The 21,803-nt window shown below is 41.3% G+C and overlaps 1 protein-coding gene across 1 annotated transcript in view; it reads left to right on the forward strand.

Moving 5' to 3' along the window:
* COG5 (component of oligomeric golgi complex 5) overlaps positions 1–21,803 on the forward strand; it is a 173,638-nt gene that overhangs the window by 146,051 nt on the left and 5,784 nt on the right. The window contains exons 15-21 of the mRNA XM_058022274.1: positions 4,457–4,567; positions 5,924–5,986; positions 6,787–6,890; positions 8,231–8,468; positions 16,717–16,793; positions 17,278–17,404; positions 17,952–18,031. Coding sequence (XP_057878257.1) covers positions 4,457–4,567; positions 5,924–5,986; positions 6,787–6,890; positions 8,231–8,468; positions 16,717–16,793; positions 17,278–17,404; positions 17,952–18,031 — 800 coding nt within the window. The remainder of the gene's footprint in view (positions 1–4,456; positions 4,568–5,923; positions 5,987–6,786; positions 6,891–8,230; positions 8,469–16,716; positions 16,794–17,277; positions 17,405–17,951; positions 18,032–21,803) is intronic.

Consider the following 21,803-nt stretch of genomic DNA (forward strand, 5'->3'; position numbering starts at 1 on the left):
CTTTCCTACAAGAAAAGACAAACTCGGTTAGCATTTCATTTATAACCCAAGGGAGAACTGATGATTTGATTCATGGCCTAATCTAAATTCTACATTCATTGCTTCATGGTGAAAACAAGCATTGAATCCCAGAGTAATCTTGTCATTGCACATGTCTCAACATGTGAGATCAAATCCATGCTGTCAAATTTCATGTCTGTTCTAAGGCATCAAACACAGAAAATGTCAAATCTAGAGCACTTCATCTGGTTATTTCCAAGACATATTTCCAAAGTAGGTCTATGCAAAGGGGTGCAAATACATTTATAGGGTGAGAATGTATCTGACAAGACTACTAGGGATCTGTTCTACTGCTTTAAATTCCCTTTATAGCTAGTGAAAAGAAACAGGTGCTACAGGGTACATGTACCATCTTCCCAAAGCAGGGGTTTTAAAATAACCTAGGTGAATTATTCAAGAAAGTTCTTACTTTTCTGCTTCATGGTTTCCTGCGTGTGGTCACGTGAATCATTCCTGAAACTTTCTGTACTGGGCAGACTCACCCAAGATGAGGCACTTGCTCTCTCTGGAGATGAAGCAGTGTGACCATGTAGGTGCACTGAGGGATACTAACTAAAAGAAGCTATTTTTTGGAAGAAATTCTGAGTTCAGTGAGAGCACACTGCCAGTCATGGCTTACAGCTTCGTACCATGTCAGACTGAAGTAAGTCAGAGGACCTGAAGTCAGCTTGTTCCTCTTTGTGACACATTTTTTGTGTATTGGCATCTACAAGTGGTTTTTTTTTGGTTCAGTAGGCTACCTGATATCAGTGTACTGCCTAGGTCTCAGATTCAGTTGAATTAGATTTTAAAACCCCCAAAATTCTTGTATGCAGCTTCTTCCAGCTAGTCAGCTGCTGGATTGAACCTGCACATTTCAACCTCCTACTTTAGAGAAAACACTCATATATGTCAGAAAGGCACAGCCTCCCAGTGTTTCTTTCTCATTTCAGTTTAACAGCTGTCCTTGCTGTTTTTAAATGCTGCGTGGGACAGAAGCTCACATTCACATTTTTTAGAGCACCATGAGACACAGCCTTTGTCCCAGTGCCTGGATGCATGGTACAACAGTCCTGGCTATATTTCCTGCCAGGACACCTCTCTGCCTCACTCTTCCTCACGAGCATCCCATGCTGGCAGTGTGCTCCTAGCTCCTGTTGGCAAAGGGAGCTCACACTGACGTGTCACCCCTTGTAGAACTGATGCTTGCTGGGGAATGGGTGCCTGTGCTACTGCCCATGAAATTACTGTAAATAGTAGGGAGGCAGCAGAGGTAAAAGCAGAAACAATTTAACCAACTGAAGTGAAGAGTGTAAGAAATCGATTGCTACACTTAAGGCAGATACAGAAATGTGGAACAATTACAGTCCTTGTTGCTGCTGCTCATTCAGGTCTGGCTTCAACATCATTTCTTTTCCTTTATTTTCAGCTAGCAGGCTTAAACCAGACTAACTCCCAGGGTGACTGACAGCTCCCTGGAGATGGGATCTGGCCTTCAGCTGCACTTGGTCTTTCACTTGTTTCCCGAAATAGATTCTGGTTTGGGATGAAGTCACCCCTTCTGTCCCCCCTGTTTCTGCTCAACATAATTCACCCTTCCTGGCCTTCTGCATTTCAGGATATATCTGACTGATTAAAAAAGCATCTGATTTTTTCTCCAGTGCCCTCATCAAAAAGAGGGTCTGTGGACTGTGTCTTTCAGGCAGTCTGAGCAGACATGCACAGGCTTCACACTTATTTGACTTAGCCTATTTACACAGTGCAATCCCCAGTGGCCAGATAAGAGAGGAAAAGTTGCAGTACCACTGGGTTTAAATGCATGAGCTGTGTCTAGCACAGAACTTTCAAAGTACTTTCTGTATAAAAAAGAGTGATAAATGTGAATCATTGATAAAACCCTCTATGCTGGAAAAGAAACTGAGGGATGGTTTATGTCTGTAGTGAAAGGGCCATAAGCCTGGCTTCTGGAAACCAGGGAGACACAATAATGACATTTTTCCTAACTGGATGCATGATTGTATAATGGATATAAAGAGTATCAAGAATTCAGTCTGAGGCATTAGAATCTGGAGTAATGATAAACTGTCTGAAATCCAGACTCATGCCAGTGGCGCGGTGTTGGTACAGGAACCAAACTGGACAGAGTGCAGAACTTTCTTGCCTTGAAGCAAAGTCAGAGAAACCATTGTGATGCAGCAAGAGAGACTTCTGTAAATGGTAGGACACACCTGCCCATGTAGATTCCAGGTGTTCTCATGGCACACCTTCAGGAGAAATGGTCCTAGAGAGCCCTGGGCTGACCAGTTCCAATTGCTAGTTATAAGATTCAAGTTTTTCAGGCCTCTTTGCTTTAGACCAGGGGTTTTAGGATGTACAAGGGATCAGCACATGTAACTGTCAAAGTTCAAGTGGATTAGTTAAAGGAAATCTAATCTGGTAAATAGTTTTCCAAGGATTAGTTGTTTTTAAGGTATTTTCAGATTTTGCCTGTGAAGCTGTTGTGTGTGCACTGCTGCTGACTGTAAGAATTTCTTGTTATTGCAGAAGGGTTATGTTTGTACTCATTCATGGTTTTACTTACCAGTTAAGCTTTTTCACCAGCAGGAGAGACGTTAGAGTCCAATGTCTAAGAAATTGTGACCCCTTTACAACTCTGAGGAACTGAAATTTCAGTGACTGGGATGCAAAATTTTACTGGTTTAATAATATATTTTATGTAATAGTTGTAAATGTGCAAAAATATAAATTGGTCTGTTCAGTACTTTAAAAAGTGTGGAGAAGAAGGTTATTTGTGTCTGGGAGGGTGGTCAGCAGGATGGACAGGGTCTTTCTTTGCACAGCTGTTTTGTTACTAATCTGTGAAGCTGTAAATGTGAGAAGCGGAATTCTAAAAACCAGTCAGGTCTGTCAGAAAGAAGTATCTAGAAGGAAACAGGGATGTTGTTGCTCACATGGCTGTTCTCATCAGGGAGGCAGGAAAATACTGACACAACAATATAGCTGTCAGCCAGTTTAAGGATACATTTTGATATCAAATAATTGAAGGTACATTGGAAAAGATCTTTCCTTCTACAAAACCTATTTATCCTGAAATAACCCCTTAATTTGAAGAAAGAGCAATGAACAAATATTGTCACCATAGTGCTGTGAATAAATCAGAGGTCCTGGGTGCTTGCAAAAGCCTGTCCAATACTTCATCATTAGCAGTGCTGGAAAATACTAGATAACTGCTTGTATGCTGACTGTGTTTATGCGGTGTGGGAGCTATGGGAAGTATGGAAATAGTCTTTCACTAGTAAAGATTCACTGTTTCTCATAAGTTAAATATTTTCATATTGTGTTTGTTTCTTTTGTTCTTAAACAATTATTATTGTATAAAATTCAGTTTTAGTTTAGGAGCTTTCTGTAGGACCTACAACTGTGTCTAGACACCTTCCATGAAAGCCTCTTTACCATTTACTCAGTGAGTTGAATATATTTTTACTGAGAGACTTCTGGAGCTCAATATCTTCAGGGATTTCCTGGAAGATAATTCTGTATCCTGAAACATAGATAACTAGTTGGGTAATTATATCTCAGTAAAGCCTTCTATTAATAGGTATTCTGCTTTAATGTTTAGATGTACTTCGAGAATTCACATCCCCATTTGTCAGTTCTTTGTATTTCTGCAGCTTTCAGTGCACAAGAAAAATTTTGTTTGTTTACCAATTGCAGTTTATTATATTTTAAATTATAAATATATGCTATGGTGTCCTTACAAGACTGTTCCATAGTTAATGGCTATTTACGTATATCATCCTGAAACTTCAATTTCTGTCATAGTAATAAAAAATGCATGCTTTGTGCAGTTTAATATGAAGAAATATTTATTTGATTTTTGCTGAAAGGTTAATATATAAAACTCCTTAATGACAGGTCTAGCAGTTTTGGTCCTTGTAGTTCTATTTTTCTGTTGATTTCTAAGCCTGCAATATATACAAAGCTCTAAGCCATCTATTTGAAAAAGCAGAGCTTTTAAGGAGAGGCTGGAATAGTTGCCAGAAGGACAGACTGAGGGCATACAGAAAAATATATGCTGCTCATAGAGAAAAGCTGCTGGGAGCTTATTGGGCTTTGTCAGGTAGGTGATTTCACCTGACTGAGGTTACAAAGTTGAAGTTTTGCTGGGACTAGGTGTCTCCAGGATCACTGTGGGTCTCAGTGCTGGTTTGGGAGCTGAGACAGTCTCCCAAGGAGGTTCCTGTTGCTGTTGTTCAGGCTGTTTCATCTGAAGATGGAAATTCTATGAATCAAGACAAGAGTTAAATGGAAGAACATTGGGTAGTGAGGGCCTGTTGGTTTTTGCTCTGTCGTGGTTAACTTAGTGGAGATACACTGTTTAAAGAGTTGGTACCAACAATTTCTGTGATCCCTGCAGCTGTCCACTCAAGGAGATGCCAGCCAGGTGATTGGGCCACTGACAGAGGGCCAGAGGAGGAACGTGGCTGTGGTCAATTCTCTGTACAAACTGCACCAGGCTGTTCTGAAGGTAGGCTTCTTCTGGCATTCCTCTTCTTGCCATAGTGTTACCTGCTTGCTCTGTCCTGTTCTTATGCTCCATTCAGTGGATGAGAACTCTTGACAAATAGAGCCCAATTTTGTGTTAAGAGCTGCACTTTACTGTGCATTTGTACAGCTCTTTGAGACTGGGCTGGCCCTCGTAAGCACCACTATATGACAAACTGTCAATATTAGAAGAATAAAAATATCTTTCTAGAGAATAATCACATCTGACAGGCATTACTTTGTGAGCATAAACAATTGAACTGTTTGTTTTTTCTTATCTGTCTTCGTTCTAATCAGTCTGATAGCACCCTTGGTGCATCTGCTTCAGCCCAAGCTTATGTTTTTCAGGAGACCTTCAATCCTTTCCCACAATTGTGGCCAAACTGAAAAGAAGAAGGAAAGGGTGAAATCAAGAAAAGCAATAGCTCATAAAAATCTCCATACATTATTACTGTGACTAAAGTCTGGCCTGGAAATTTTTCAGGACTAAGCACAGTTATGAATAATTCCAATTTAATGATTTAATGATGCCAGTTGTTACACAGTCTTTGTAAACTAAGCCAAACAGATATATTGGTACTTGCAGTTAATCGTGTTTAAATCCTAGCCTGATTAGAAAAAAAGATCATGAGTACTCCTGACTCTGGATATGTTCAAAGAATTTTAAAAAATGCTAAAAAGCCTGTAAAATTTCCTTGGATTTTGCAAACAGATGGTAGATCAACTTTTAAGTCTGCTTTTTCTGTTGTACTTAGTAATGAACCTCATGTGTCTTAGTGTTGGAGGGAGATCTGATATGATTCAGTCTTTGAGTACTTATCTGGCTTTAAAATACTATTGTGTAGCATGTTCAAGGCTATAAGGAAATTGGTAGAATAGTCCTTCAGATCATTCCTTGACTCTCAATTTTAATGTTGTTTTAGCTGTACTTAAACAACTATTTAACATGTTGTGCTATAATAGTCATAATACTGAGAAAGAACAGCCATTCCTTCAAACATTTGCCACAGAGCTGCTTGTATAGTTCTCCATGAATTCTATACTTAGCAGTGGGAGAATACACCAGTTATTTTTATTCTGATTCTGTTAGCCCTTCAGCTAAATTTCAGCTTCACTCCATTGAGTCATTTCTTTGCCAAGGCAGAAGCAGAGTCCATAGGAAATCTGAGAGCAATGGATTGATGATGCACTGAAAATTCTGTCTGTATAGAGCACACTTGATAGTTATCTGTAAACACTCATTACTAAGGATAACTCAATATGTTTTTTAATGATGGTGAATATTATGAATTCTAATTTGTTGAATGCTGACTATTAACAATTACTTTACAATTTTTAGGTTATTACCAGTCAGAGCTCATTTCCAGCAGCTGCTGAGCAAACTGTCACAACTGCCTTAAAGGTAATTGAATGTCCATATGCTTCAGGGACAGGGCTGAGCTTGGCTTTGTTTGTTACACTTAAAATGGGCACTTATTTCCCACCTATTATTTTACATCAGCATATTCAGTAACAGGTATACAAATATTCTGACATTTCTAATTTATTGTGTCTGCAGCTACATGTGTGTTACCTGTGCCAGTCACTGCTTGAGTCATGCTTGTGTTCAGAATATTCTCATAACGGTCAGGACATAGATGTCCTCTGACTGTGAAAATAAATGTCTTTCTCTGCAGCATTCACACAGCAATAGCTGGATCCTTCATCGCCCCCTTCCTCCCCCGACAGACATCAAATTATAATTTTTATGTGACCTGGTACTTTCCTGGAGGGGGATGTGGATGGTGGTGCAGCCTCTGTGGCTGACAGCTCTCCAAGTCTGTCCTGCTGGGCAGGGAGGGGTTGTGTGCAGGGCAATGAAGGGCAGCTTGTGTCTGGGCAATGAACAGCTGAGCCAAATGTGCCCCAAAACATGTACATATACAAACCAGGAATGCCAAATTTCTGGGCAAAGCACTTTGTAAAAGCCTTCCTTCAAAAAGGAATGCTTTTAAAGGAAGCAGCAAGCAGCCTTTACTGGTAAAATCAGTTAAAGAAAAACGTTATCTTTAGGTTCGGTTCTCCTATTTTGCATTTTCAAATGCAAAATAATAAAAAGCACTGATAAAATGAACTGTTTCCAAAGGTATTTTTGAGGTGTCAAAATGCAAATGCTTCTAGTTTTCATTTCCTTACTTCTGCCTTTTTCTTGTTCTATTTTAGGCAGTCCATGATCTAATGGGAAGTGCTGTTCAGCCGCTGCTGAACTCTGTAGGAGATTCAGTGGAAGCTATTATCATCACTATGCACCAGGAAGATTTTTCTGGGTAAATAGAAATGTCTTTTACATTTACCATTGCTCGAGTAAGATGTCTTGCATGTGTGTAATAGATTGTTATTGCCACAATGCCCTTGAAGCAAGAGTGCTTGTTTGTTGAGGGGAAGGTGATGCTTTATGGTTAATGAACACAGAAAGCAGAATTACACCTATCTGTTGAAACAAATTAATCAGGTAGCATCTGTCTTCTCTCCCTCCCCCTTTTTTTATTCATATCTGTTGAGTAAAATTCATTTCAAATAAAAAAGAAAGCTGACAAGAGGCCATTTTTGTGCTTAAAAAAGCCCTTTTGCTTTCAAAATGTGTTTTTTTTGGACAGTCTTCAGAACTGTCAGTATTCCTGTTTCTCTAAAGCCTGTGATGTAATAGTTAAAATTGACTTTTTAAAAAATTTAAATCTCAGGTTCAGTATGTTATGCTATTTTCCCAGTGCGTTTTCATGAAAATTTCCAGGATTCTTTACATGCCAAGATCTTGGGCCTGATGTATAATTGAGACTTCCTTCCTAAATTTTATTTTTGTTGTCATGTCTGTTCTGACATTGCTTGCACCATCATCAGTTGTCCTGTTTTCTGTCTTGAAAATTAACTGAAAATACTATATTTTCAGAAACGTTTTGAATTTTCCTTTTGATTTTTTTTTTAAACAACATTTTACCCTTTCCTTCTTTTGGCACCAGTAGCACAATACCTCTCCAGGTGGGCAAACAGTTTCCAGCCAAAGGCTAAGTTTTGTTAGGTAGCCTGTGTGTTCTTCTAAGTTTGGAAGAGCTCTTTGACCTGACTGTCAGTCAAAGAAAGAGAAAGAGGATTGGTTTGTATCTAGGGGTTCTGTACTGCTTCTGTAATACTGACTTTGTAATCCTGGGTTTGGAGGAATCTCAGAGACTTATTCTATACAGAGAACAGGTTTGGGATTGACAGGTTAAATTAGTAACCCTGTGACATATGTTTATATTTTATGATCCCCTTTAGAGTTTTGAATCAACAACTGGGACATACAAATTTAGGATCTCAGGTGTAGGCTCCAAATTGAAGGAGGCTCTGCAGGTTGGGTAGGGAGTGGGGTGTTGCCCTTTATCTTTTTATTTCTTGTTTTGTCTTTTAATTCTTCATGGGCATGGCTGATAAAGACATATTTTCTGACTATAGTTTCAGAGAGAGTTACATGCTCTGTATTCTGAGTAGAAGTGAGACTCTACAATTCATGCCATGACTTGATGGGGTAGGAAAAAAGTTCTAAAGGATCCAGTAGGTTTTGGTCGTGTTTTAAAGATGAATTTAGGTGCCCCTATTTCTTTTTCTTCTCTTGTTTTTTTTTTTTTTTCAGATCATTATCCAGCTCAGGAAAACCAGATGTCCCTTGTTCTCTCTACATGAAAGAGCTTCAGGGTTTCATAGCAAGAGTCATGAGCGACTACTTCAGGCATTTTGAGTGTTTTGACTTTGTCTTTGATAACACTGAAGCCATGGCTCAAAGAGCAATTGAGCTTTTCATTCGCCATGCCAGTCTGATCAGGCCCCTCGGAGAAGGGGGGAAGATGCGCCTGGCAGCGGATTTTGCACAGGTACCCTCAGTGCTGCTTTCTGCTTTTGGTGTCATTTCACTGGAAAGTATCAATGCTTTTGTCCCCATTGAGGTGTAAACAGGCAGTTGTAGAGATTGGTGCATTCCAGGTCTAACATCCTTTCTGATAAGATACTGGGTACTGAGAAGTGCATCCACTAAGTCATTGAAGATCCCTCATTGCTGTAAGGCACATTCAGGGAGGTCTGACAGCTTCCTGTCCAGGGGACTGTTGCATTTAAATTCTGCTGCATCTTGGCATGTTGTCCCACTGGGCCAGCCTCTGTGGCACGTCCATCATTTGCCACCATTCATTCACTTCATTCTTTCTCTCTCTTCTAATGGAATATGGTGTGTCACTTCCTTAATCACTCTATATATCACAATGCCCACAGTGGTTAATGGCTAACTCAGCTGCTTTGCAGTGAAGGAGAAAAGCTAAAGAAACATCAATATCCTGGGCAAGAGCTGCCCTATGAAAAACAGAAGGGCAATTGTCTTATGAGATTGTCTTTGTGACCTGATTGACTGACCTGCATCTCAGCTTTGCTTAACTGCTGTGCAGAACTAAACCACAAAAGAAATTGCTAGATTCATATCCATTACCTGTCTGTGTTATCTACTATATCAAAATTTAATTTGTCTGCAGTACCACTGTATGGTTAATCTGCCAAAGAATCAGGCATCCATGGATCAATCTGAGGCTGCCATTTATTATTCTCCAAGTGGAAAAGGGAATTAGCACTGGCTGTCTGCATGCTGAGTGCTGATTTTGGCTGGTAGGTAACTGAGGTAGGAGAGGAAGGCAGGGAGGGAGGAATTGCTGCCACCTCCACTCCTTCTTCTGGCTGCTTTGTATCATTTGCCTGTGAGTTACATACTCCTGAATAAAATTTTTTTATTCATTACTCAAAAATAGCAAATCAGCCCTTAACCACAGAAATGAAGGGGAAGTTTTCAATTGCTTTCAGCGAGAAGGTTCCATTCCCTTCTCTATTTTGAAGGCAATGGCATAAAATTGGAAGCAAGAAAAGGACACTTGACTCTTCCTGTAGAAGGAATAGAGATAATTTTTGTAATTTATACTAATTTTAGCTAAAGTAAGTCATATAAATTTGGAAAATATTTTCACCTGGTTGTACAGTAAAAGCATCTGATCTAAGCACCTGTTATAATCTAAAAATATAACTTGTTAAAAGTTTTTAAACACTGATTTTTCTCACTCTGACATGGACTACCTTTTAAATGAAAAATGAAAACATGTTTTTGTACAGTGTGGAGGAATTTGCATGGTCTTCCCCATTGTGCTGAGTATAACTTCTCAATGGACAACTGTATAGACATAAATATTCTGATTTCTTTTGTGCCACAGTATATAAAAAAAAAAAAAAAGGGGTTTGCATTCATTCCTGTCTCCGGCCTTCAACTGTTGCTGCATCTGGGGGCTTGTGTTTTTCTTTTCTTCACATTGCACGAGATTCTTGGCTTGTTGAAAAATGGGCTTAAGACAAGAAATCCATGTCCAAGCAGCTGCAGGAGCCAGCTCAGCGCTCCCTCTGTGCCTTTGAGCATCTCTGCTCAGAGCTCCTCTGGGTGTCCCAGGCGCTGGAGTGTCCAGAAGGGCCTGGACACTCTGTCCTCTTGCTCAGGATGGAAGGAAAAGGACTGAAACATGTTGTAAGTGGACACTGCCTTATATCCATGTTTTCTGGGATGTGTGAGCTCCTCCCAAGAGCCTGGTGGATTTTGTGCATGTGCTCCTGGGAGCCTGGCATGAAGGTGGTTGTTGCTCTGACCCAGCCAGCAGTCCTGGTGTAAGGGCAGCTTTAGTGGGGACTGGGAGAGCTTGCTGCTGCTTTTGGCTGAGGAGGGCAGGGAGCAGGTATTTAGCTGGGCTGCTGGCTTGCTGAGAAGGATAAATTTTTTCCAAATGGCCATAAGTGCCATGTGCAGGGTTTTTTTCAGTCCCAGAAAGGCACTGCATTGTTGGACTAAAGCCAAACCCAAAGGAAACAACCTGCCTGGAAAGATACTGTGTGTAGGAGGAGGTTTGTTTATAAACTGTTTTTACTTGTCTTCTGTCTTGTAAAGTAATTTTGAATTTTCTCTATGCAAAAAGGGGTTACATGTTCCTGCTCAGAAATTACTTTTGAGATCAAAGACCCCTTCTGGTATTTTGGGGTTGCTTGCAAGCAAAAGACCTGGGCAGAAATCTGTCCAGAAACTTTGATTAATTTGAGTTCTTATTATAAGCACACATGCAATGAATCCAGTAACCTTTGATTGCATCAGATTTTGGGTATGTCATGCTTCTTCACATTCTTTCAGGGCACTCACAGAGTTACAGCTGCTTTATATTCAGCAAGAATAGCTTTGGCTGAGAGTCTGATTTGAAAATTTTTGCACTGAAAACATGTTTTACTGATAAGTTGCCTCAAAACAACAGGTGTCCACACAGAAGGGAGAAAATGAATTTCAAGTTCTCTTCATTCAGAACTGGGTTTGTAGAGGTGCATAACAGCCAATTTTCTGGAGTGAGCCTCAGCTACTCATACCTTAGTTATTACTGCTGTGGCTCTGCTGAATTATCTGTCTTGCCCTGTTTGCAGTGTCAGTATGGCATTTGGCTGCCCTGTGCATTACAGATTTCTCAGCAGTGAGACTAGATGTGTGCTGCTGTGGCAGCTGTAAAGAGAGCTATGATAGGCTTGAAATATGCCTGAATATCATTAATGTGATTGCATGTAAATCAGTGCTTACAGGAACATTGCCAGCCCTAGGAAATGTGCACAGCACTGCAAGGTTGTTATCAGTGCCACAGTTCCTTGGGAGTCTCATTAGAAACATTTCCAGGCTGAGTTCAGCTCTTTTCATGCTCTCAGTTTCAGTTTTTATGCAAGCAATTGCACAAGATTAGTCTTCAGCTCACTCCTGTATACACCCAAATCAGCTTGTTTTGTTTGGTTTTGTATTTTCAAGGTGCCCATAATTCAATATTCACATATTTAATATCAAATTTCACTTTTTAATTCAGTACTTGTCAGACTGAAAAAAATGTTCTCCTGGAGGCAAGCAAGCCAGCAATCCCTGATGGTTTTCAACACTTCTGTTTCTGGGGAGTGCAAGTTCTTCTCCAGAGGACCTTTCTACTTGCTTGGTGTTCAGAGTTGTTACAGCACTTAGGCACAATTTGGGATTCTGGCTTGTAGTTCAGGCCTTCCTAAAACTCAATGGAAGCGCTGGAAAATGCAGAAAAGAATGAACTATTTTTATTGGTCCTGTTAGAGTTGATACTCTTCTCTATATGCTTTTCTGTATTTCTTATCTAGGTGTGATTTATGTTTGGGATTTTTGGCCTTGTTCAGTACTGTGGTCAGAGTGTTTTGATAGGGTACAGTTAATGCTGCCACTAATTCTTCAAGTCTTTCTCAGAAAATTACTGCAAAATATTTGGGTTTTATTGAATTTTCCTAGAAAAGTGTTTTTATGGTAGAAGTTTACAATGCTAAATTCTAGTGTAGAAGAATTGTTCCTACCTGCTGGCCAGACTATGGTCAGAGTCTGGTTTCCTGATTCAATATGTGGCATTAAAAAAAGGCAGGATTATTAGGCAATTGGATTTTTTTAAAATGTAGACAGATTTGCTCATTTGATCACACAAGAGTATCAATGATGATACAAGTGTAAAAGCACTTTTTCTAATTTTTCCTAAAAAATCTGCTTTCTAGTTTCTTACAGAGAAATGAGAGCAGCAGGATGCTGTAATCACAGTTGTAGTCATAAAGACAGAAACTACTAAAGCTAAAATACATTTAATGTTTAGTGCTAATTATCTTCCTGGAAAGAGGGAATTATTTGCTGATGTGTGTTATTTTAGAGGTGTTCCAGCTGAAGGATTTACTTAAACAGCAACCGTTTTGGAATTGCTGCACTGGGGAGAAATCAAATTGCACATCCCTTCAAGGCCAGCTTCTTTCAGATAGTAGTTCAGCTCTTCTGCTCCCTTGCTTGTTAAAGCATCCTGTCCTGGTGAATGGCTAGAAAAAAGCATTTTGAGGTAACATTTAAAAACTTGGAATTCATCTTGGCCAGGAGGAAATATAATTGCTAAAAATTTAATGTTAAGATTTTCCAGCTGAAAAAACAGCTGTTTAAGTAATGAGAGATCTTGAAAATACAACAATAGGCACTAAAAAATAACTTCACTATGGGCTTTTTAAAGCACCCTTCAATATATATGCATTATCTGTACCTAGACTACGTATTAACTTCACCCTTGGGTTGCTGAACATAATCCAATTAGAGAAGCCAGGCATGTGATGTGTTTTTTTCAATATGGCCAGCCAGTGAATAGTTCAACAGATAATTGACCACCTAGCCATGGGCTATGGCAGAGTCATATGAGAAGAAAAGATAATATTGCATTTTTGGGCTTAGATAGCATTAACCATTGAAAAGAAGCATATGTTGGGCAGGCGCCTGCCACTGTGTCCTGCAAGGCATAGCAAACCAGCATGAATAAATCATGGCAAAGCCATGGGTTTTGAACAAAGCTGAAAGAAACAAGTCATTAGGCCTTCTTCTGTTCTATCTGCTGCTTGCTTTTTGGCAAGCACATTCATCTCCTAATGCTCCCCTTGGATTCTGTGCTAATGATAATATCACATCAAGCCTCTGTGATTGCAAATTACTGCTTGAACACCTGACTTACCACTGAATTTAACCTGGATGTTTGAATTTTCAAATCCGCAGTTTGGAAGGGAAATTTGGAAAAGAAACAGAAAACGCTGCTTACCCTTTTACATGTAAAGTCTGCAGGACGTGGCTGAGTGAAAGGCCTTGCACAGATAATACAAACACTGGCTGCCAGCAGCCAAAAGCATCCCCTGATGTCAGAGCTCACTGGCAGGCTTTGAAATGGTGTCTGTGTATCACAGCAGAGGCTGCTACAGCAGAGCTCGCTGTGTGAATCAACAGTTGATGCCGTTTCAGGTGATGACAGGTAACACAAGCAGAAGTGATGCACGCTCAGTTCTCTGCCCAATTCCAGCACCTTGAAAACAGCAGCTGTTCCAGCAGAGTGCTTCCTCCACAGCACTTGCTCCTGGGCTGGCACAATGCTCAGCACAGACACTAAACCCCTCTCAGTGGCCTCAGAAGTGATCGTGACAGCAGAAAGATGCCATAGCATCCCACCGTGTCACTGGGCTCAGATAAACACCTAAAATTCAAGGAAAGAAAACAATCTTAGTTGTTATGTGAATTATATTGTTTGTTGGAGAGAGATTGGGTTATAACACAAGGACTAGTATTGTAAAGTTTAAGAAAAAAGAGTTTCTGTGGTTTATGTACATTTTTACCACATTAGTTATCGCTCATTCCCACTCTTCATGAGTCAATATGAGATAGTATAGTATGCTGCAAAGCTTAAAAACAATATTTTTCTTTGGCAGCTATTACTTCACGAATCCACCATCTGCTGCCATTAAATCTATCTAGTTCTAGCAATACTAATAATTTCCTACAGTGAATAAAGGTTGAAGATGAAGTAATAGAATTTTCCAAAGTAATTTTTCTTCTTTAGTACTTAAGACTAAAAATTTTAATTTACGGAAACTACAAAGTATATTCAAGAGAATTCATTTAAATTTGTTTTAATAAGGAATTGGTTAAGCTGTGGAAAGTTTCACTTAACGTCGCATTCTTCATATTATGTTCCAGGAGCGAAACAATCCTTTAAAACTTATTAAGCAAAATTATATTTTGCTATGCTGTTATTTCCTCCCCCCCTTGAGTACCGTTTCATCTACACATCTCTGTTTCCACAAGTCAGACTGGCAGTTTGGTGTCTGTTATCAAAGTCTCTAAAGAACCTAAAGGAATTATCTTCTCCCTGGTCCCTCCCAGCTACAAGCCCACAGCTCCCACCAGAGCTGGGACGCCAGCTCCTGCAGGATATCAGTTCCTTCCAGCTGCCCCCAGCCAGTACTGATGCCTGAAACAAAGCTCTGGAGAAATCAGACTCTTGCTCCTGTTTGTTTTTCAGGATCTGTAGGGTTCTTGTATCATGATGCAGCAAGGCATACTTGGTTAGCTCCTTGTTTTGGCTGCTTGTTCCTGAGCCTGTGTGGCACAGCAGCCTCTTGGCTCCCACCTGTGCTCCTGGGGCACTTGGGGAGCAACGTGCTGAACTTGCTGTAACTTCATTGCAGTTGGAGCCCCTCCCTGCAGCAGTTCCTGCAGAGCCTGCCTGCCCTGGGAGCCTGCCCTCACTCCCCTGTGCCAGCAGACTCAGCACAGCTGCTGCTGGCTCCTGAGCCACAGGGACATTGACCTCCCACCTGCTTGCAGGAGAGGTGAGAGGGACCATTTCATGGCCTAAAGGTTTGGGGACCAAAAAGGGCAGCAGGCAAGAGGAAGCCAGGCTGTTACTCAGGGTCTGGAGCCTTATTTCCTTACATCCTGGAATTTTATTCACTTTATTCTCCTTCCCAGCTCCATAAAATGCAGATTTCAAGTGGCCTGGAAGTGCCAGATGTGGGCAGGTATGCAGAGGTCCCTGGGCTCAGGCAGTGGCTGTGCACTGCCCATGGGACAGCTCCCCATTGCTTTCCAGAGCTACCCACCTCTCCTGGTCTGCAGGGGAAGCCAAGATGCTTGGTTTGGACCCTGTGGCTTTCCCAGCTTTGCCTGAGTGTCATGCATGGGGTTTCTCCTACAAACATGATCCACCTGACCTACTTTAGGTGTCCACCTTGGGGAAAGGTGCATCACCCCCACAAGAGTGGCTGTTTCTTGCCACTGCCTTTGAAGAGAACCTGTAGATGTTGAGAAGCAGGTGAGATGACTCCTATCCTGCCACCTGCTTTTAAAGTGGGATGCCTGAAGTATATAGCCTTGATTTGCATTATTCACTAATTTAAGTTCTTCTGGGTTTAGATGAACTATGGTATCATAGTTCACTGCTCCCTGTTCCTTGTTTATGCTGGAATCCCAGCATATTATGTGCTCTTGGTGAAGCTGGTGGCCCAGCAGCCACCTCTGTCTGAGGAAATGCTGCAGCTGGAAAGAACAATAAAATAATATTAAAGACTTTACTGTAAGTAGTGTCATATCACAAACACTTTGAAACTCATTCAGCAGTATTACTTACAAGAGAAACTCATTGTAAGGTGGTTTTGATCCTGTTACTTATTTTAGCTGTCATCCTTTGAAACTTAGTTTAATTGTGCATTATATGTAAATCAAAGTCTGGATAGTCTTTCAAGTTGGGGATTTTAAAAAAACAAAGGAAAGCTTGATCCCTTATTTGGCTGACACTTCAGGAATGCAAAAAATAAAGACTTAAGCCATGTCTGAGTAAAATTACCTGCAGAGTTTTGCACGTGATGGTGTTTGTATTGGTGTGCACATTAACTGAAATTTTGCTGTGTAATGTTCATTCAGTCTGGGATCCAGAAGGGAAACAGTTCTTTCTCACTTCTGTGTCCTCACTGTTAATGAAGAGCCTGGGATGGTATTCAGATGTAAAAACCCAAGTGAAACCTGGCTCTTCTTCAAAAAAGCTGAACTCCCATGCTTCAACAACAGAAAGTGTTTTAAACTTGTTTTAAAGATTGCTGCTCTAACTCAGAAACCCAACAGTATGAAAATATTGGTCTTACTCTTTAACCGTGATTCCGTATGACCCTTTGGCAATAGATCTCAGCTGCCTTCTATCTAATCTGTATGGGTTTTGTGCCCCAAAATTTGGGACCCACTGTTCAAGAGAGAATCATTTTAACCTTGTCCTTCACCAAAGGAAAGGGTGCCCAGCTGAAACATGCCTGCAGTTTTACTGCTTTACCAGTGGTTTGTGGAGACCTGCCTGGATTTGCTTTCTTTCCAGACTGCAGTCAGATTTTTGGGGGGTTGACACAAGTGCTTCATTAGAAAACTCATCCCCAACAAAATAAACCTGCTGCAAGAAACAAAGCTTTAGTCTCAGAAAGCTCAGAGGCCCCTTCTGTTGTTATGCACAGACTGTAGAGACATTTGTCACGAAATGCTTCCTGTGCTGCCAAGAACAAGGCAGAAGTCTTGGCTTGGGCAACATAGTATGAAAGTAAAAGACTTTCTTGTCTTAATTCCAGATAGAAGTCACTGCCTTAGTCTGTAAGTTTGGATTATTGCTTAAAGACAGGCTACTTCAATGCCAGGTGCTATGTTTTGGGAGGATGTAATTCAGATGGAACTGTTTGCTTTTGCAGATGGAGTTAGCAGTGGCCCCGCTGTGCCGGCGAGTCTCTGACCTGGGCAAGTCCTACAGACAGCTGAGGTCATTCAGGTGAGGAGCAGTCACAGGATGACTAAACTGTATTTCAAACTGATTTATTACCTCCTGTTAGTTCTGATTGAACTGAGAGCTTTTTTGGCAACACCCACCTGCAAATTAGAAATAGATTAAAGTTCTTTTAAATTTTATGCAGAGTATAACTATGATTTAACAATCTTTGTCATGCAAATGTTGGCCAAATTGTACTTTTTTGTATTGCTTTCAGTACATCTTCTGTGTGACAGCGAATTCTATAGTTACCTTAAATGTTTTCACTGAAATACAAAATTTATGGTCCTTTGTTGTTTAATTACAATAGGCAACTGCCCTAAATTTTTGCAAACTGGACCTGTGTTGGAAACCCAAGATGCAGAGTAGGGGCAAAAAACTCGATGGTTCTATCCTAACACAATGTTGCCACCACACAAAGGCACTTTTCTAATGCATAAGATAAGCTTTTTCTTCATTTAATGAGTGTATTGTTACATTTTTCCAGACCACTGCTGTTCCAGACCAGTGAGCATATTGCCAGTAGCCCAGCTCTGGGAGAGGTTATTCCATTCAGCATTATTCTTCAGTTCTTATTTACAAGAGCACCACCAGAGCTAAAATCACCCTTCCAGGTAATAAGATCAACCTGTCTTTTATTTTCAGATGTCCTAAGGTGCAACAAGCATTGTAGTTTGCCCTAGCTGTTTTAGTTAAAAAATATTAAAATGCATATTTTATATAATTTTTGGCTTTGTTTTTATTGTGGCAAATGCATTATAATAATTGGTTTACTAAATTGATTGATTAATAGTAGGGATACAATAACCTGATATTAAATAGACTCCCAATTCTTTATTATTCTGTCAGCTCGTAGTAGAAGTTGCAGACCTTTCCCCAGACTGCAAATTGCCTGGATCCTTCTCTTGTAAGATGCAGGAAATCTAGATAAAAACCCTGTCAGAAATGGGCCAAGAGCTGATGTAGGAGATGACCTCTGAGCTCCCAAATAAAATACTGGGCTATTCCTGTTAATTGTCTTTGATTTCTTAATTCATTCTGCATCACTGCAGTATTGACAGCCTCATGTGGCTTTCATTTATGTCATCTGTGATTCTGAAATTTGTGTGTCTGTTTCCTTTTTTGCATTTTGTGTAACTGGTGTTTGTTTCTCTGTTCCAGAGGGCTGAGTGGTCCATTGCCCGCTACTCCCAGTGGCTGGATGATCATCCTGCTGAGAAAGACAGGCTTGCTCTCATACGGTAAAAATCCGACTTCTTTCTCCTCTGCATTTATGATGATGGAGCAGGAACTTATCTGCACACTAGGATTCTTGAAAAGTAAAAATCACGTGCCTCAGGGAATGTATCACAAGTACCATTACCTTCTCTCCACTCATGGGATGAGTTGCAAAGTGGCAGAAATACAAACTGAGCTCTCCTGTCCACTGCCCTGTGCTCAAACTCTCCAGTGCCTTTGGAAGGAGCACATAATCCTCTTGTACAGGAAGTAAACTGTGCACAATGATGGCTTAAATGAATACTGAGTTTTTGCAAAACTGCTCCCCTCTCCTAACTGCTGGAAAGTCAAGACTGCAGCTGTCCTGTCATCTGTATCAGGAAATAGAAGCTCTGAAAGCTTAACCAATATAAATGTAGCTAGAAATCTAAAACTGGAAGACTCTTGTTACATACCTGCAATGTTACTCTTCAGGAAATCAGCCCATGATCTTTAGAAAATAATAATAACATCAGGGTAGATGACTTCATAGCTAAATATTATTTTGCATCTTAAGGTGTTAGGAAAAGTTATGAAGAGTCTTGTTTTTCAAACCAAGCAAAGTTTTGAAGTATGTTACAGACAGCAGATTTGTATGAACATGACAAAACCAACCTGGGGATCCTCAGGATTCAAGACTCAGATGATCATTTGGCTCCTAAAGCCCTAAACTTTCCAGCCATCTTCTCAGTGGCCTTGGTGTCCCCCACAGCAGTGACCTGGGACACACATGGCTGCACTGGGCTCCACCTGGCCTGGGAGCCAGCTCTGTCCTTGAACTACCATGCATGGATGTTGCCAGCTTTTGCTGGAGTGGTAAAAGCTGACTTTTCCACTCCAGCCAACAGTGGTTGTGCCTCAGAAATTCAACTGTTGTCTGTCCACACTTCTAAAGCAGCCAAGAGGAGTCTGCTATAAATATTTACATTTCCTGAAGCTGATAGCAACACACAGTCCTATGTAGTGATCAGGCCAGTTAAGAAGATACTAGTTGATCACCAGTAGATATTTCTAGGATTTGTTTTTGAAATACTAAAATACAAACTGTGTCTCTTCATATGTGTATTTTTTGAAAATCATACTTGTGATTAGTCTAGTTTGTCTACAAAACCAGCTTTTCTTGAATCTCAAGCCATGACACTGAATTACAGCGACATAGGTGATAGGTGTATATTTAATCAGCTATGAATATTTTGATTAGGTTGTTGAATCTCAGATATAGTAGGGAAAGCAGGGAATGCAAGTCATTTGAAACTGGTGGGATTTTTTCTCTTCAGTTTGTTTTCCCAAGTTTGAAAATGCCATCCTTAAACTACAAGACATTTTTGTCTTTGTCTGCAATTAAATTTCATCCAGACTGATTCAGTTAATGGGCGTGCTGGTGGTCATGTTCAGACACTGATAAATTGTTCTAACCATGGAGGTATCAAGAAGCAAACCTTGGGATGAGGCTTTTAGGCTGAGACAGTGTCATCCATTAGACCAAGTAGCCAAGCTGGAATACTTAAGTTTTCCCTTCAATCCTTTCACTGAATCCTTTATTCATTTTTCATGGCTGGTTATCCATATGTAAGGCAGGCGAGCAGACATCAGTCACTAGTATGACCATGAATCACTCATATTTTCTTTAATACTCTATTGGAAGATTTTTGAGCCAGCTCTTTGTGTGTTTCATATGAACCCAAGTTGAGCTGCAGGCCTCTTGCTCTTCTATCAGTCACCCTCCTCAGGCTTTTTCCACCTGTAGTTGCTCAGCTGTGTGAGTTGAACTTTGGATGTTTGGAGCCCTCAGATCCCTGCACTGCCCTACATCAAAATATTCTCTTTTTGTTTGCTGCAGCCTTGCAAATGGTAATTTTGTGCAACTTCCTTTTGTAACAAGTGTGCAATTACTCTAGGGACCTGCTGCCTAGATATTAATTTCCTTGTGTTACCAGGATCCTTCTAGGCTCCTATTAAAGCTAATTGGAGTGCTGCTTCCGCTCTGTAGGTCTTAAATGCTTTGCTTGCAGCGTGGTGTGAATGGTATGAATTAGTCCCATTCTGAGCATTTTTGTGCATTTCCTTCTGCTTGAGTTCAGCATGGGGGTGGTATTTACCTGGCCAGAGGTATATTTGCCAGGCTCCCTTTATAGACAACAGAGAGAAACAGGCGCTGCTGGGGCTGATTCATCTCATCCTGAAGCAGGTACCTAAAATAGGTCAGTTGCTTTGTGTCCTGAAACCTCCCATTTTCTCTGTTCAGTGAATGGAGTGTGGGCTGGGACACAGGAGCTCTCCCAGGCAGCCAGCTGCCCTGCAGACATTTAAAGTTAGGTGAGATGACCCTGCTGCAGGTGTCCTTCCTGAGCAGGGATTGTGTTGAAAGGAGCAATTGCCTGGTCAGGGCAATTTTTTTCTTTTTCTTTTTAAATTAAGCTTGAAAACTCAATTTTTCTTCCATAAAAGAAGCCCTATTAGACTTGACAGAATTTGAGCCAGCCTGAAGGATAGTTCATCCATTCAAGGGCCAAATTCTCACCTTTACCATTAGAGTGTGTTAACTCCCCTTACTCAAGCTCACCCTCGCTGAAGCAGAGTTGAAAGCCAGACCCAGTGAAGGGTTCATTTCCATAAGGAGCAGCTGTCCTGAGCTGGGGAGGGACAAATGGCAGCTTGGGGAGCACTGTGAGAGCCCCATCTGTGCTGGGCTCAGCCTGGAGGGCAGAGCTGTGTGCTGGAGATCTGTGCTGGGCTCAGCCTGGAGGGCAGAGCTGTGCCCTGGGCTCAGCCTGGAGGGCAGAGCTGTGCCCTGGGCTCAGCCTGGAGGGCAGAGCTGTGCCCTGGGCTCAGCCTGGAGGGCAGAGCTGTGCCCTGGGCTCAGCCTGGAGGGCAGGGCTGTGCCCTGGGCTCAGCCTGGAGGGCAGAGCTGTGCCCTGGGCTCAGCCTGGAGGGCAGAGCTGTGCCCTGGGCTCAGCCTGGAGGGCAGAGCTGTGCCCTGTGCTCAGTCTGGAGGGCAGAGCTGTGTGCTGGGCCCAGCCTGGAGGGCAGAGCTGTGTGCTGGGCTCAGATCTGCAGGAGCACAGCAGGGACAGGAGCGCACCCGGCGGGGCTGCGGCGCTGCCAGCCAGGCACAAACCCCAGGGCACTCAGGCAGGCAGCAACAACCAGAGATGTCTCCAGCTCCTCTCTTGTCCTACAGGTGATGCTGCTGGAGGTTTTGCTGTTTGTTTTTACAGTAATTTTTATAGCACTGGGTTAAATAGACCTGGTGTCACACAGATGTGCTCGTCCACAGCAGATTTTCCGTTTTGTGCTTTGCCCCAAAGTTTGCAGAGCAAAGAGATTTTTACCAAAATACTAAAGAAAAGTCTGGCCCAGTGTCGTGCAGCTGCCCTGCTGATGGATCAGGACAGGGGTGCAGTCCCAGTGCTGAGCAGAAAGAGGATCCCTGCCTCTTCTGAAGTTCACCATGGAAATCTGACTCCATTTGACCAAAGGCAGAGCCCAGGAGGGTAGCACTAGGATTCACAATTCCATATAAGATTAATTAATTATAGTCATTGTAAGGGATCCACATTAAGATCCCTTAAGAGCCACAACCCAAATAATTTTTTTTTTTCCTTTGATTAACTCTAGATATAAATCTTCATGGGTTCAAATAACATTTTAAAGAAGAGCTATCAGGGTCTTATATAATCAGCTTGTCCTGATTTCCAAGAAAGCTCATGGTTTTGCTCATGCAAGTGAAGTAATTTAATAAGTGCTTTAAAATCC

Source organism: Melospiza georgiana, chromosome 4, assembly GCF_028018845.1.
Source record: "Melospiza georgiana isolate bMelGeo1 chromosome 4, bMelGeo1.pri, whole genome shotgun sequence".
Taxonomy (NCBI): domain Eukaryota; kingdom Metazoa; phylum Chordata; class Aves; order Passeriformes; family Passerellidae; genus Melospiza; species Melospiza georgiana.